This window comes from Dendrobates tinctorius, unplaced genomic scaffold, assembly GCF_039654945.1.
Source record: "Dendrobates tinctorius isolate UK_male_01 unplaced genomic scaffold, ASM3965494v1 ptg000022l, whole genome shotgun sequence".
NCBI classification, from domain to species: Eukaryota; Metazoa; Chordata; class Amphibia; order Anura; family Dendrobatidae; genus Dendrobates; species Dendrobates tinctorius.
In genome coordinates this window covers 24,932,764-24,948,962 of record NW_027361690.1, presented here as the reverse complement: position 1 = coordinate 24,948,962, position 16,199 = coordinate 24,932,764, and the positions used below count along the sequence as shown (strand labels likewise).

The following is a 16,199-nucleotide window of genomic DNA, read 5'->3' as shown; positions in this document are numbered from 1 at the left end:
TTTGAAAGCATATTTCTAATTATTTCTTTAGAGCCATCTATAGAAATGTTTAAACAGCTGGCACTGATGATTTGGGTAATATTGTAAAACAATTGGCTATCATCACCTTTGTTAAATTATTAACAATTCTTGTTAATTTTGGACCAGTTTTATACTTTAAGCAGATAGTTAATTTCCAACTTCATTACAAGGAGACTGTCAGGACAAAATGAAGTAATTAAATAATATTATCTCCATGTAGGGCAGAGTTCCCTGAAAAGCAATATACATGTAGTTCCAAAATCTGCAGGCTACTATTCTTTTGAAGTGATATGCAAATTTGGTGCTCAGTTCACTGTGGGTGGTTTAGAGCACTGTGCCTCAATCAGTCTGGCTGTCTGACTCCTCCCTCCACTTCCTTGATTGACAGCACTGGTATTTAATCGGTGAGGGAATAGGAAAAATAAAGGACTACACAGTTCCTACTAAATTCACTACTTTATTCCTTATAATGAGGGGAAGAAAAACAGAAAAATCCGACCATAAAAGTCCCAGCACATCAGAGTTAGTGAAACAGAATTATATTTTATTACGATCAGGTGACCACAAATAGAATAACAAACCAATGTCATAAAACCATGAAAGATAAAAAGAATAATAAAAATAAGCGACGCACACCCACAAAAATAATGACCAATGTCCAAAGGGGAGTATTATAGAAAAAAATGAGGTAAAAGAGTAGGTATATCAAGCCTATAGAAGTTTGTATATATAGATGTCACATATATAGCGCATGTATAACTATACCAGTACAAAATATAGAAAAATATATGTAAGGTGCTAGTGCAAGAATTACATAGTTCTTTAATGTCTGTGTAGAAAATGCTAGTACATACTCAGCTGATGTTTATGGGATCCAAGTACATGCAAAGTGCCAGTGCACAAATCAAGGTTATATTATGAGCATGGTTGAACATACCAATTACAATCACATCCCGGGGGAGTGGATGCCACTTGGAAGATGGAGTTTGATAGTGTAAGTCCCTATGCTACCTTTATTATTTTCTTTGTATATATTTAATATCCTGCAATGTCAAGTGTTATAAGTGGCGGATATTGGCTCACACATGACTGATTATATAGTATAATAGTGACTATGTGATTATAATTGGTATGCTCAACCATGCTCATGCTATAATCTTGCTTTTTGCACTGGCACTTTGCACATACTTGGATCACATAAACATCAGCTGAGTATCCACTAGCACTTTCTACATACTGTACTACACATTATAGGACTATGTATTCTTGCACCAGCACCTTACATATATTCTTTTTATTTGTGCTATATTGTGTACCGGTATAGTTATAAATGAGCTGTGTATGTGACATCTATATATACAAACTTCTGTGGGCTTCATATATACTGTATACTATTTTACCTTGTATATATACTCGTTTAGCTTGTTTCAGTACTGGGACTTTTATGGTTGGATTTTTCTCTCTTTTTTTTTCCGCTTGGTATTTTTACCGACTGTCCAATTTTAGGTTTATAGGGTCCAGTCTTTCAGTTTGTGAGGATGCTATATACATTGCATAATAGTAATATCGGATGTTAATCTCACAACGGGACCAATTGTTTTTCCCTTGCTTCATATCTTATTCCTTATAATGCCTGATCTTCAGAGCCAAATAGATGGGATACTATTCATTACCAACTCGTGACTAACCGATCTCATCTACCATATAATCGTCTTATTCTGTCTGTCTGTCTGTCTGTAACGGAAATCCCGCGGTGCTGATTGGTCGCGAGATCTGCAGCGCATAGAGAGAGATTTTAGAATACCTGATGCGTTAGAATCGAGCCACCATCTAGAACTGTAATAATGGACCATGGTGTAGGATACTACAGTATGTGTGCTCTTTACAATTGCTGATGTGCAGGTCCTGATGTCTGATGTTTGGCCTCCCTTAGACTGATGACGATGGGTCACATAATGTCCGGATGGCTATTGGGAACGGCCTGCGTACTGATGTGTGGAGCGAGTTTCTACGAAGATTTGGTGACATTCAGATGTATGAGTTTTACGCAGCGACTGAAGGAAACGTTATGTTCTTGAATTACACTAACACAGTTGGCGCAGTGGGCAGAGTAAATAAGTTGTACAAGGTAAGTCTCAAGGATCAATCAGATAATTATATCTCACGGTCACGTATGCGGAATCACTGCATTTATAGCACAGATTAGTAATAAACATAAATGATTACTCCTTCATTTATGACTTTTAATCATGGCGTTTCCCATGGTTTTAATAATGTACTAGATATTGTTTTAGCTCAGTTTTATCCATATATACTGGAAATTGCAGGGATGGTGTATATGATAGATACATACGTTTGCCAAGACTAGTGTCGTTGTATCTTGTTTACAGTAACCATAGCAACCACAGTGGCACTTGCTTGCACTCATTGCAGGGTCAGTGTTTGCCTTGGCTACTGATTTATCAGAGTACTATTACCCTTTTCTTATAACGCTGAATTCTTTGTCATTTCAACTGTAACTTACTGCACAATGGATACTAGCAGCACCCAACTGATCCCATTAACTCATACATAGGTCTATCGTGTTCACCTTTGTGTCTCTTATTTTCTGTATTCCAAAATCTCCAACAGAACATCTGACGCAGGTGTGAAAATTATTATTATTATTATGCATTTAAATACCGCCATTTATTCCATGGCGCTTTACATGTGAAAAGGGGAAATATAGACAAGTATAATAAACATGTGTAAGACAAGGGATACACAAGTACATAAGGAGAGGGGACCCTACCCGCGAGGGCTCACAGTCTACAGGGATGGGTGAGGATACAGTAGGAGAGGGTAGAGCAGGTCGTGCAGTGGTTCAGTAGACCGAGGATCATTGCAGGCTATAGGCTTGTCGGAACAGGTGGGTCTTCAGGTTCTTCTTGAAGGTTTCCATTGATGATGAGAGTCTGATGTGTTGCGGTAGAGAGTTCCAGAGTATGGGGGAAGCACGGGAGAAGTCTTGTATGCGGTTGTGGGAAGAAGAGATTAGGGGGGATTAGAAAAGGAGATCTTGAGATGATCGAAGGTTGCGTGCGGGTAGGTACCTAGAGACCATGTCACAGATGTATGGAAGAGACAGGTTGTGGATGGCTTTGTATGTCATGGTTAGGGTTTTGAATTGGAGCCTCTGGGCAATAGGAAGCCAGTGAAGGGCCTGACATAGGGGGGAGGCTGGGGAATAGCAGGGAGACAGGTGGATTAGTCGGGCAGCAGAGTGTAGGATGGACTGGAGCGGTGCCAGAGTGTTAGAGGGGAGGCCAGAGAGTAGGAGGTTGCAGTAGTCGAGGCGGGAGATGATAAGAGCATGCACTAGTGTTTTTGTGGTTTCGTGGTTGAGGAATGAGCGGGTCCGGGAAATATTTTTGAGTTTGAGGCGGCAGGAGGAGGCAATTGCTTGGATATGTGGTTTGAAAGAGAGCGCAGAGTCGAGGATTACCCCAAGGCACCGAGCTTGCGGGACTGGGGAAAGAGAGAAGCCATTGACATTGATGGATAGGTCTGATGGAGGGGTAGAGTGAGATGGGGGAAAGATGATGAATTCTGTTTTGTCCATGTTCAGTTTGAGAAAGCGAGCAGAGAAGAAGGCTGAGATAGCAGACAGACATTGTGGGATTTCAGTCAGTAAGGAGGAGAGGTTGGGTCCAGATAGGTAGATCTGCGTGTCATCGGCATAGAGGTGATACTGCAAACCGTGGGATTCTTTGAGCTGTCCCAAGCCGAAGGTGTAGATGGAAAATAGTAGGGGTCCTAGGACAGAGCCTTGGAGAACACCGACAGACAGGGGGCGAGGTGAGGAGGTGGTGTGTGAGAGGGAGACACTAAATGTTCGGCCTGTTAGGTATGATGAGATGCAGGATAGGGCCACGTCTGTGATGCCAAGAGATGAGAGAGTCTGTAGCAGGAGGGAATGGTCTACGGTGTCGAAGGCAGAGGACAGGTCCAGGAGAAGGAGGACAGAGTCGCTTGCTCTTGGCGGTTAGTAAGTCGTTAGTGACTTTAGTTAGGGAAGTTTCAGTTGAGTGATGCGGTCGGAAGCCAGATTGTTACCGGTCAAAGAGGAAACAAGAGGAGAGATAGGAGGACAGTTCAAGATATACAAGCTGTTCCAGTAGTTTTGAGGCGTAAGGGAGAAGAGATATCGGGCGATAGTTAGACACAGAGGATGGGTCAAGGGAGGGCTTTTTGAGGATGGGTGTGATTGAGGCATGTTTGAAGCATGAGGGAAAGACACCATTTTTAAGTGAAAGGTTGAAGAGGTGTGTTAGAGATGGGATGAAGACTGTGGCCAAGTTAGGGATGAGGTGAGACGGGAGTAGGTCGAGGGCACAAGTGGTGAGGTGTGATCTTGACAGACAGGTGGAGAGCTGATCTTCTGTCATGGTGGAGAAGCTGGCTTTTGCAGAACAGGGCTGAGCGGCTAAGAGGGGCATTGGGGCAGCGGGCCAAAGTTTTGTCTGATTGTGTCGATCTTCTGCTTAAAGAAGGAGGCAAAGTCTTCAGCAGAAATGAGAGGAGGGGGAGGAGGTGCTGTGGGACGGAGTAGAGAATTGAAGGTGTTGAAGAGCTGTTTAGGGTTGTGAGACAGGGAGGATATGAGAGATGCGAAGTAAGTTTGTTTTGCGGCAGAGAGCGTGGACTTAAAGCTGGCAAGGGACTGCTTGTATGCGCTGAAGTGCTCAGTAGAATGGGTTCTCTTCCATCTCCGCTCAGCGGCTCTGGAAACCCGTCTCAATTCTTTGGTCAAGCTGGTCAGCCAGGGCTGCCTGTTGATTGTTCGAGTTTTGCTCTGCGTGAGGGGGGCAGACGAATCAAGTGTTGCTGTTATTGTGGTGTTATAAAAAGTGGCAGCAGCATCTGTGTCATGAAGAGAAGCTATGTCTGTAAGAGGGAGAAGGGACTCAGAGAGTGATTGTAAATTGAGGTGTTTGAGATTCCTGCGAGGGTGAGCGAGTTTATGGAGCATGGAGCGGGGGTTGTGCAGTAGGAGAGGAGAGAGGAGAGGGAAGAGAATGTCAGTAGGTTGTGGTCAGACTGGGGGAGGGGTGAGTTATTGAGATTAGTGAGGGAACAGAGACGGGTGAAGATAAGGTCCAGCGTGTGACTATCTTTGTGAGTGGCTGCAGAGGACCATTGAGTGAGACCGAAGGAAGCCATGAGCGATAGAAGTTTAGAGGCAGCCGGGGTGGAAGTGTCAATGGGGATGTTTAACCTCTTCGCGACCGCCCACAGTAGATAAACGTTGGCGCTTGCTGGGCTTTGTGCAGCGCCGACGTTTATCTACTGTCGGCGGTTTTGTGCCCCCCGGGACCCCCTCATACCTTATAACGCGGGGATCCCGGTGCACAATGCATGCTGGGACCCCCGACGTCATCGAGACCTGATTGGTTCAGGTCCTGATGATGTCGCGTCACAGCAGCCAATGAGAGAGCTCGCTGGGAAAGCTGCTTGTTTCCCGGCGATCTCCTTCATTATAACGTGACTTCTCCTCTGAGCTCATGCTGACAGATGAGCAGAGGTGAAGCAGCGTTACTGTGTGACTAGATCGCTGCCTGGCACAGCTGATCGCTGCCTGGCACAGCTGTGTCAGGCAGCGATCTTGTCACACAGTAACGCTGCTTCACCTCTGCTCATCTGTCAGTGTGAGATCAGAGGAGAAGTGGCGTTACTATGTGCCGGGCAGCGATCTTGTCACATAGTAACGCTGCTTCTCCTCTGATCATCTGCCAGTGTGAGATCAGAGGAGAAGTGGCGTTACTATGAGTCAAAAATACAAAAAATAAAAAACACAAAAATAAAAAAAAAAGTAAAGAAAAAAAAAGCAGGTAGGCAGGGTAGGGCTAGGTCTAGGGTTAGGGCTAGGTCTAGGGTTAGGGCTAGGGTTAGGGTTAGGGCTAGGGTTAGGGCTAGGGTTAGGGCTAGGGTTAGGGCTAGAGTTAGGGGTGTGTTGGGGTTAGGGTTGGAATTCGAATTGGGGGTTTCCACTGTTTAGGTACATCAGGGGCTCTGTAAATGCAATATGACGCCCACAGACCATTCCATCAAAGTCTGCATTCCAGAACGTCACTACTTCCCTTCCGAGCCCCACCGTGTGCCCAAACAGTGGTCCCCCCCCACATGTGGGGTACCAGCGTACTCAGGACAAATTGGACAACAACTCTTAGGGTCCAATTTCTCCTGTTACCCTTGTGAAAATAAAAATTGGGAGCTAAAAGATAATTTTTGTGGAAAAAAAATGATTTTTTTATTTTCACGGCTCTACATTATAAACTTTAGTGAAACACTTGGGGGTTCAAAGTGCTCACCACACATCTAGATAAGTTCCTTGGGGGGGTCTAGTTTCCAAAAAGGGGTCACTTGTGGAGGATTTCCACTGTTTAGGCACATCAGGGGCTCTGTAAATGCAATATGACGCCCGCAGACCATTCCATCAAAGTCTGCATTCCAGAACGTCACTACTTCCCTTCCGAGCCCCACCGTGTGCCCAAACAGTGGTCCCCCCCCACATGTGGGGTACCAGCGTACTCAGGACAAATTGGACAACAACTCTTGGGGTCCAATTTCTCCTGTTACCCTTGTGAAAATAAAAATTGGGAGCTAAAAGATAATTTTTGTGGAAAAAAAATGATTTTTTTATTTTCACGGCTCTACATTATAAACTTTAGTGAAACACTTGGGGGTTCAAAGTGCTCACCACACATCTAGATAAGTTCCTTGGGGGGGTCTAGTTTCCAAAAAGGGGTCACTTGTGGAGGATTTCCACTGTTTAGGCACATCAGGGGCTCTGCAAACGCGACATGACACCCGCAGACCATTCCATCAAAGTCTGCATTCCAAAACGTCACTACTTCCCTTCCGAGCCCCCCCGTGTGCCCAAACAGTAGTTTTCTTCCACATATGGGGTACCAGTGTACTCAGGACAAATTGGACAACAACTTTTGGGGTCCAATTTCTCCTGTTACCCTTGTGAAAATAAAAAATTGGGGGCTAAAAGATCATGTTTGTGGAACAAAAATTATTTTTTATTTTCATGGCTCTACGTTATAAACTTCTGTGAAGCACTTGGGGGTTCAAAGTGCTCACGACACATCTAGATAAGTTCTTTAAGGGGTCTAGTTTCCAAAATGGGGTCACTTGTGGGGGTTTCCACTGTTTAGGCACATTAGGGGCTCTCCAAATGCGACATGGCGTCCTATCTCAATTCCAGCCAATTCTGCATTGAAAAAGTCAAACGGCACTCCTTCCTTTCTGAGCTCTGCCGTGTGCTCAAACAGTGGTTTAGCCCCACATACGGGGTATCGGCGTATTTGGGAGAAATTGCACAAAAAATTTTGTGGTTCATTTTCTGTTTTTACACTTGTGAAAATAAAAAAAATGGTTCTGAAGTAAAATGTTTGTGAAAAAAAGTTAAATGTTTATTTTTTCCTTCCACATTCCATTCATTCATGTGAAGCACCTGAAGGGTTAATAAACTTCTTGAATGTGGTTTTGAGTACATTGAGAGGTGCAGTTTTTAGAATGGTGTCACTTTTGGGTATTTTCTGTCATATTGACCCCCCAAACTCACTTCAAATGTGAGGTGGTCCCTAAAAAAAATGGTGTTGTAAATTTTGTTGTAAAAATGAGAAATCGCTGGTCAAATTTAACCCTTATAACTTCCTAAAAAAAAAAAATTATGTTTCCAAAATTGTGCAGATGTAAAGTAGAAATGTGGGAAATGTTATTTATTAACTATTTTGTGCGATATCACTCTCTGATTTAAGGGCATAAAAATTAAAAGTTTGAAAATTGCAAAATTTTCAAAATTTTTGCCAAATTTCGATTTTTTTTTTAACATATAAGTGCAGTTCATATCTAAGAAATTTTACCACTATCCTGAAGTACAATATGTCATGAGAAAACAATGTCAGAATCAGCAGGATCCGTTGAAGCGTTCTAGAGTTATGGCCTCATAAAGTGACACTGGTCAGAATTGAAAAAATTGGCCTGGTCACGAAGGCAAAAACAGGCTCAGGCGCGAAAGGGTTAAGTCGCCCATGATGATGGTGGGGATGTCAGCAGAAAGGAAATGGAGTAGCCAGGTGGTGAAGTGGTCGAGAAAGGTGGAGATGGCTAGTTCTGGGGGGTGGTAGATGACAGCCAGTTGGAGGTTGGAGGGGGAATAGATGCGGATGGAGTTCACCTCGAACGAGGGAAGAGTAGCGGAGGGTGGCAGAGGAATTGGGGTAAAGGAGCAGGTATCAGACAGGAGCATGCCAACTCCTCCATCATGTTTGTTGCTGGGGCAAGGGGTGTGAGAGAGATGGAATCCACCATAGGAGAGCGCAGCTGGAGAGGCTGTGTCAGAAGGAGTGAGCCAGGTTTCAGTGATGGCAAGGAAGGAGAGTTTGTTGGTGATAAAGAGGTCATGGATAAATGATTGCTTATATAACACAAGACATCATTTATGGAAATCAAAAACAAAACACAAAACAAATATCCTAAAATAAAAAAGTAAAAAATAAATTGCAAAAATTGCATGAAGGTAGTATTAATAATAAGGGTATTTAGTTAACATAATTTTGATCAAAATAATGTACAAGCCATCCCGCCACGTCACGGCAACCCTTGTGGGACAGTCCTAACTCTTGTATTTAAAACCTATCCACTTGTCAAGTGACGTAAATGTGAACAAGGACAGAGGGACTGAACCACCATTAATAGCATAGGCCAGACAGGATGGATTTTCTATGTCTACATAATCCTATATATATGTATGTGTGTGTATATATATATATATATATGCAGCTGTGCTCAAAGGTTTGCATACCCCATATGAATGATAACACCAAAACTTTATGGTTAGTGGTTGGGTGAAGCCATTTATTGTCAAACTACTGTGTTTTCTCTTTTTAAGTCATAATGACAACTAGGAAATACAGCACTTAGTGGAATAAAAATCCACAATTTCTCACAATATAGAAGTATGAATCAGCAATAGAGAAATAATAAAACATAACTTTTAATGATATATATATAAAAATTACCAAAAGATAAAGTGAAGTTAAAAAACACACTAGATCAATTTCCACAGACTATAACACGGAGTGTCTGTATATTTTCCACACCAGATCACTCAGAGTATATGCATGTGACTTATTCTATGTCCAAAAGTAACCTGGACAGACAAGTATTACTAGATAAAAGACAATGTGAATAACAACCATAGTCTAATCATGAATGGTTACCTTATCAGAGGCATATGCAGCCTCTATCTCATTTAGGTTTTAACAAGGAAATAACCCATTCATATCTAAGGAGGAGACATCAAAAAACAATAATCCATAAACACTCTGAGTAAAGGATAGATCTCACCCATGCATCTGGAAGATGCCCTAAATCATGTCCATCAGAGTCAGGTCAGGAAACAAGGCATTACCCTAGTCAAACCCTGTAGGAGCTAGCAGACCTGACACCCATGACTCCCGCCCTAACAAGGGCAGTCCACATCTGACCCTCATAGAATTAGCCCTACAATGTCCCTATGCATCCCAACGCGTTTCGTCATTTGCTGACTCTTCAGGGAATCTAATTGCACATATTGGACGCAAAACACAGTAACTAGGCTACCTCCTAGGTGACAATAGAGTGAGGCAGCCTGTAACAAGGGGCTAGATATAGCCTGCTAATCAGGATAAAATCACCCACCTGAAATTAGAACACACGCTTTGAAGCGCCACCTGTGATCAATAACGCTAAACGCCATAAACAGAACGCCTCCTGTATTCCTGGCGTGTGTATACACCACGGTCCAGGCTGCCATACTTCCGGTTTACTCACTCAGCCCGAAACCAACATGGCAGCGGAACTTCCGGTCATGCGCAACTCTAACAACATGAAACCGCTCCATGGATACCGCGAAAATAATCGCGATACTCAGGGCGCTGATAAAACCCCATGCTCACATGTACACCGCGATCAGACCTATTCCATTCCCGATAATATACATACAAATACATTGCGTTCTTCACTGCCAAACTTCCGGTTAAATCAATATGCCCAAATGCAACATGGCCTCGGAACTTCCAGTCATGCGTAAATCAATTGACTCCTCCACAACTACCATGGAAACTATAACAATACTAAAAGTACTGATGCACCCTTATGTTCGCGCATGCGCCATAATCCAGGCCAACATGCTTACGGTCTGTAACACACACCCACAAGCATCATGGCCCTGAAATCTCCGGTCATGCGCATATGTATTATACAAAGCCAATACAACAAAAGGGCAAAATTAACTAAAGGTGGGAAAAATTAAACCTTTAAACATAGAATGATATGGTAGCCAAATAATTTAATGGGTATTTTACAGTATATACAAAGATAAAATCAAAAAACGTTCACACATATGTACATCCAAATATAGCAGCTGTAATTAAGTTGATCATTAAGCCCCCTAGGGGTCATAGTATCTAGACAAAAAATCCATTTGGTCTCCTTTTGCAGAATGATACGGTCCCAATTACCACCTCTTGGTGGTTTTTTCACTCTCTCAATCCCCAGAAAGTGGATGGAATTAATATTTCCACCCTGACATTGATTAATGTGACGTGAAATGGGGGTATCTCTTTTATGGGTAATGTCCCAATATGTTCCCCCACCCTACGTTTAAACTCCCTAATGGTTTTGCCCACATATTCCTTGCCACACAGGCAAGTGGCTTTGTAAATCACTCCTTTACTGCTACAGTTAATAAGCTCTCTAATTTGAAATTGTTGTCCTGTAACATTACTAACAAAGTCGCCACCAGAGGCAATATGGGGACAAACGACACAATGGCCACATCTATAACAGCCTTTAACATTCGCAGGCAGCCAAGTAGTATTAGAAGGTCTGGTGAAATGACTATTGACCAGACGGTCTTTTAATGAACGGCCTTTTCTATATGTAATTAAGGGTCGTGTAGAAAGTACCCTTCCAATGTCCTTATCCATCAGCAAAATAGGCCAATGTTTAGTAAGGACGGCCCATACATCTTTAGATCCATTGTCAAAAGTAGTAATTAGCCTTATTTCACCCTTATTCTCAACTCTAGGTCTGGGTTTAAAGAGTTCCAATCTATATTTGCCTTTTGCATTTTTATAGGCCCGTTTCAAAACATCAAGGGGATAACCTCTGTCCAAAAATCTGTCTCTAAGTTCCTTTGCCTGCTTCTCAAAAGATTCCTCTGTGGAACAATTTCTGCGAATTCTAAGGTATTGACTTTTAGGTACACCACGTTTTAAATGCAACGGGTGGCTACTGTCCCACTTCAAAAGAGAATTTGTAGCAGTAGGCTTCCTGTAAGTACATGTAGAAATGATACCGTCAATACCTCTCTCAATCAAAATGTCCAAAAAGGATAGTGAACATGAATCAATCACCGAGGTAAAGTAGAGACCACAATCATTATGATTCAATAAACAGACAAATTCCGAAAAACTGTCAGTAGAGCCCCTCCGTAATATGAGAATGTCATCTATGTATCGGACCCATAGTTCGATACATCCCATGACATCCAGGCGACTCCTAAAGATCTGAGTCTCCTCTCACCAGCCCAGGAACAAATTAGCATACGCCGGGGAACATGGACTCCACCATAGCGGTGCCCCTGAGCTGGTGGTAGATCTTATGGTCAAATATAATGAAGTTCCTGGTAAGACAAAACCGAAGTAATTTAATAACAAATTCACTATGTGTCCGATAGTGACATCCTCTGGTGTTTAGAAAATACATAACAGCTTCCAACCCCTTATCATGAGGTATAGAGGTATACAAGGCCTCAACATCAATACTATCCAGATTTACCTCAGGATCGATACATAGTCCCTCAATTCTCCGAAGGAGATCAGGGATATCTTGTACAAAAGACTGTAATGAGGCGACAAAAGGTTTCAAGACCCGATCTAAATAAATGCCGATATTATGGCTCACACTGCCAATACCTGATACAATTGGCCTACCTTTTAAAGGGGATAAGCCTTTGTGTAATTTTGGTAAGCAATAGAAGGTAGCCATTATTGTATCTTTTAGCATTAAAAAATCAAATTCAGATTTGTCAATGACACTCAGAGATAAACCTTCATCCAAGATGTTTTTGAGCTCCACAAGATATTCAAAAGTAGGATTATGGGCCAGAACTTCATAGCTCACTCTATCTTCAAGCAGTGTTTCACACATTTTGGAATACTGTATAGAATCAAGGATGACCACATTGCCACCCTTATCAGAGGGTTTAATGACAATGTGGTCATCCTGTTCAAGCCTATTAATAACTCATCTCTGCTTTGGTACAATCAGTGGCGTATCTAGGGGGGGGCAGCCGGGGCAGTTGCCCCGGGCGCAGCCAGCAGGGGGGCGCAGTTGGGCCGCCTAATGCAGCGGTCCGCAGTGTCCTCCCTGGCGGCTGCGTTCTTCCGCCCCCCTGGCCTGGGAGTCGGCGGTTCTCTGTGTCAGCTGTCAAGCTGACAGCCGGCGCAGAGAAGGAGCACGTGCCGGCTCCCACGGAGCAATTGTACTGGTGTCTATACAGACTCCAGTGAAATTGCAGCTCTGTCCGCCGGGTCAGAGTGACGTTACCAGCGTGATCAGGTCATGTGATCACGCTGCTGACGTCACTCCCCGGCGCCCAGAGAGAACCCTGGTGGTAAGTGTGCTCCACTGTGGAGCTGAAGAACCACCGAAGATGGGAGATGGGGGGATTTGTAGAGGGGATGGGGATTAATGTGTGGGGGGATTTGTAGACGGCATGGGGGTTAATGAGTGGGAATGAGGGTTAATGTGTCTGGGGGTTAATGAGTGGGGATGGGGGTTAATGAATTGGGATGGGGTTAATGTGTGGAGGCGTTAATGAGTGGGGATGGGGGTTAATGTGTGGGGGTGTTAATGAGTGGGGATAAGGGGTAATGTGTGGGGGGATGAATGGGGATGGGGGTTAATGTGTGGGGGTTAATGAGTAGGAATGGGGGTTAATGTGTGTGGGGGTTAATGAGTGGGAATGGGGGTTAATGAGTGGGGATGGGGTTAATGTGTGGGGGGATTTTGAGTGGTGATGGGGGTTGATGAGTGGGGATTGGGTTAATGTGTGGGGGGATTTGGAGGGGGGGGAGGGCGCCGAACCGAATTTTTGCCCCGGGTGCTAGAAAGCCTAGATACGCCTCTGGGTACAATTGTACCTAGAAAATATCTTTTTTCCATGTAAGGATTTTAAGTCTTGTGTGACTAAATTCTCAAAGATATCTATTGCAGAGACAGTGGCGTATCCAGGGGGGGCAGCCGGGGCAGTTTCCCCGGGCGCAGGCAGCAGGGGGGCGCAGTCGGGCCGCCCCGGCCGCCTAATGCAGCGGTCCGCAGTATGCCAGTATCTCCCCTCCGCGGCGGCTGCGTTCTGCCGCTACCAGTCCTGGGAGTCGGCGGTTCTCTGTGTCACCTGTCAAGCTGACAGCCGACGCAGAGAAGGAGGCCGCGCGGAATCCCAGGCAGCAATTGTACTGGCGTCTATATAGACGCCAGTACAATTGAAGCTCTGACTAGAGCGCCGGGTCAGAGCGACGTCAGCAGCGTGATCAGGTCATGTGATCACGCTGCTGACGTCACTCCCGGCGCCCAGAGCGAACGCTGGTGGTAAGTGTGCTCCTCTGTGGAGCTGAAGAACCACCGAAGATGGGAGATGGGGGGGTGGGGTGTTAATGAGCGGAGATGGGGTTTAATGTGGGAATGGGGGTTAATGTGGGAATGGGGGTTAATGAGTGGAGATGGGGGTTAATGTATGGGGATGGGGGTTAATGAGCGGAGATGGGGCTTAATGTGGGAATGGGGGTTAATGAGTGGAGATGGGGGTTAATGTATGGGGATGGGGGTTAATGAGCGGAGATGGGGCTTAATGTGGGGATGGGGGTTAATGAGTGGAGATGGGGGTTAATGTATGGGGATGGGGGTTAATGAGCGGAGATGGGGCTTAATGTGGAGCTGGGGGTTAATGTATGGGGATGGGGGTTAATGAGCGGAGATGGGGCTTAATGTATGGGGATGGGGGTTAATGAGCGGAGATGGGGCTTAATGTGGAGATGGGGGTTAATGTATGGGGATGGGGGTTAATGAGCGGAGATGGGGCTTAATGTGGGATGGGGGTTAATGAGTGGAGATGGGGGTTAATGAGTGGAGATGGGGGTTAATGTATGGGGATGGGGGTTAATGAGCGGAGATGGGGCTTAATGTGGGAATGGGGGTTAATGAGTGGATATGGGGGTTAATGAGTGGAGATGGGGGTTAATGTATGGGGATGGGGATTAATGAGCAGAGATGGGGCTTAATGTGGGAATGGGGGTTAATGAGTGGAGATGGGGGTTAATGTGGGAATGGGGGTTAATGAGTGGAGATGGGGGTTAATGAGTGGAGATGGGGGTTAATGTGTGGGGGTTAATGAGTGGAGATGGGATTAATGTGGAGATGGGGGTTAATGAGTGGAGATGGGATTAATGTGGGGATGGGGGTTAATGAGTGGGGGTTAATGTGTGGAGATGGGGGTTAATGAGTGGGGGGGTTAATGTGTGGAGATGGGGGTTAATGAGTGGGGGTTAATGTGTGGAGATGGGGGTTAATGAGTGGAGATGGGATTAATGTGGGGGGTTAATGTGGGGATTGGGGTTAATGAGTGGAGATGGGGGATTAATGAGTGGAAATGGGGGTTAATGTGTTAAGGGGTTAATGAGTGGGGATGGGGGTTAATGTGTGGGGGGATTTGGAGTGGGGGTACATAATGTGTGGGGGGATTTGGGAGTAGGGATGAGGGGTTATTGAGTGGGGATGGGGGGTACTTAATGTGTGTGGGGGATTGGGGATGGGGGGGATTTGGAGTGGGGATGGTATTTAATGTATGTGGGGAGATTTGAGGACACAAAATGAAGAGTATGTATGAGGAAACAGTATGGGGGATGGGTGCAGACAGTAAGGAGTGCGAACGGGTGAATGCATGTGGACACAGTATGGGGAGTCGGGGATATGTGTGAGCAGACAGTATAGAGAGTGAGGGGGTAAATATATGAGGAGACAGTATGAGGAGGGAGGGGAATAGTGTGAGGCGACAGTATATTGCAGATATTTGTATTTAGGGGCATTATAATGACACTTCTATCTTTAAGGTCATCGTGTGGGGATTTGCTGCAGAAGACCGGAGAAGATGGAAGTCTGCAGAGACGGCTGTGGATGAGAAAACTCATCATGGGGTCTGGACAAGAAGAAGAAAAGGAGACCGACTGCAGAGACGACATCATCTATAAGGTACCTGGATGTAAATATTTGTGATACTGACTAATTCTCATGTTTTTATTTGTTAGGAACATTAAAGGGGTTGTCCAGGTTTGTGCTGAGTCTGCAGACATTCTATGTGACTGCAGACGTCTGAATTCTCACAGTGCTCACTGAACGCTGTTAGGATTCTCTCATGCCGGTAATTTACATACATACGGTCACATGCTGACTAGACATGCGTGGCCTCACTCAATGATAATGAACAGAGCGAGGCCGGGCACGTCTAGTCGGAATGTGGCCAGAAGTATACAAATCACATACTTGTGCTGACATGACTGTACATCGGCCAGGGAGAATCCTAAAAGTGTGCAGTGCATTCGTTGTGAGAATTCAGAAGCTGCAATGTCAGGATTCAGCTCTGCAGGTTCCAGTAGTCATCACATGGACACGTCACTCATATGCGATTTTCATAGTTATGGTCCTGTGACAACGAGCTTCTCTTCCTGCTTTCAGTTTTTTACTGAACATTGAGAGCATTAGGGAGAGCAGCTCGTGGGTACATGGCTAAGTGTGCAAGTCGCATATGTACTTGGGGGGGGGGGGGGGGCGCCGAACCAAATTCTTGCCCCGGGTGCCAGAAAGCCTAGATACGCCTCTGTGCAGAGATGTCTTCAGTGGGAGGAGGCATTTTAATGCTCTTATTTTTTAAGTCCATAAAAGGACCCCTTCCAACATCATTGGGATTAGTATCCCCAATACTATTCAATAGGCGTACATCCGATAGTAAATCAAGCGGAATCCCCATATCAGCACAGATACGATTATCTTGCTGAAGAAAAACTTTCTACAGCGTATCTTTCGTA

The 16,199-nt window shown here is 44.7% G+C and overlaps 1 protein-coding gene across 1 annotated transcript in view; it reads left to right on the top strand.

The window, feature by feature from the left end:
* Positions 1–16,199, top strand: part of SLC27A2 (solute carrier family 27 member 2) — a 113,264-nt gene that overhangs the window by 59,934 nt on the left and 37,131 nt on the right. The window contains exon 5 of the mRNA XM_073568509.1: positions 1,955–2,149. Within this exon, the coding sequence (XP_073424610.1) occupies positions 1,955–2,149 (195 nt within the window). The remainder of the gene's footprint in view (positions 1–1,954; positions 2,150–16,199) is intronic.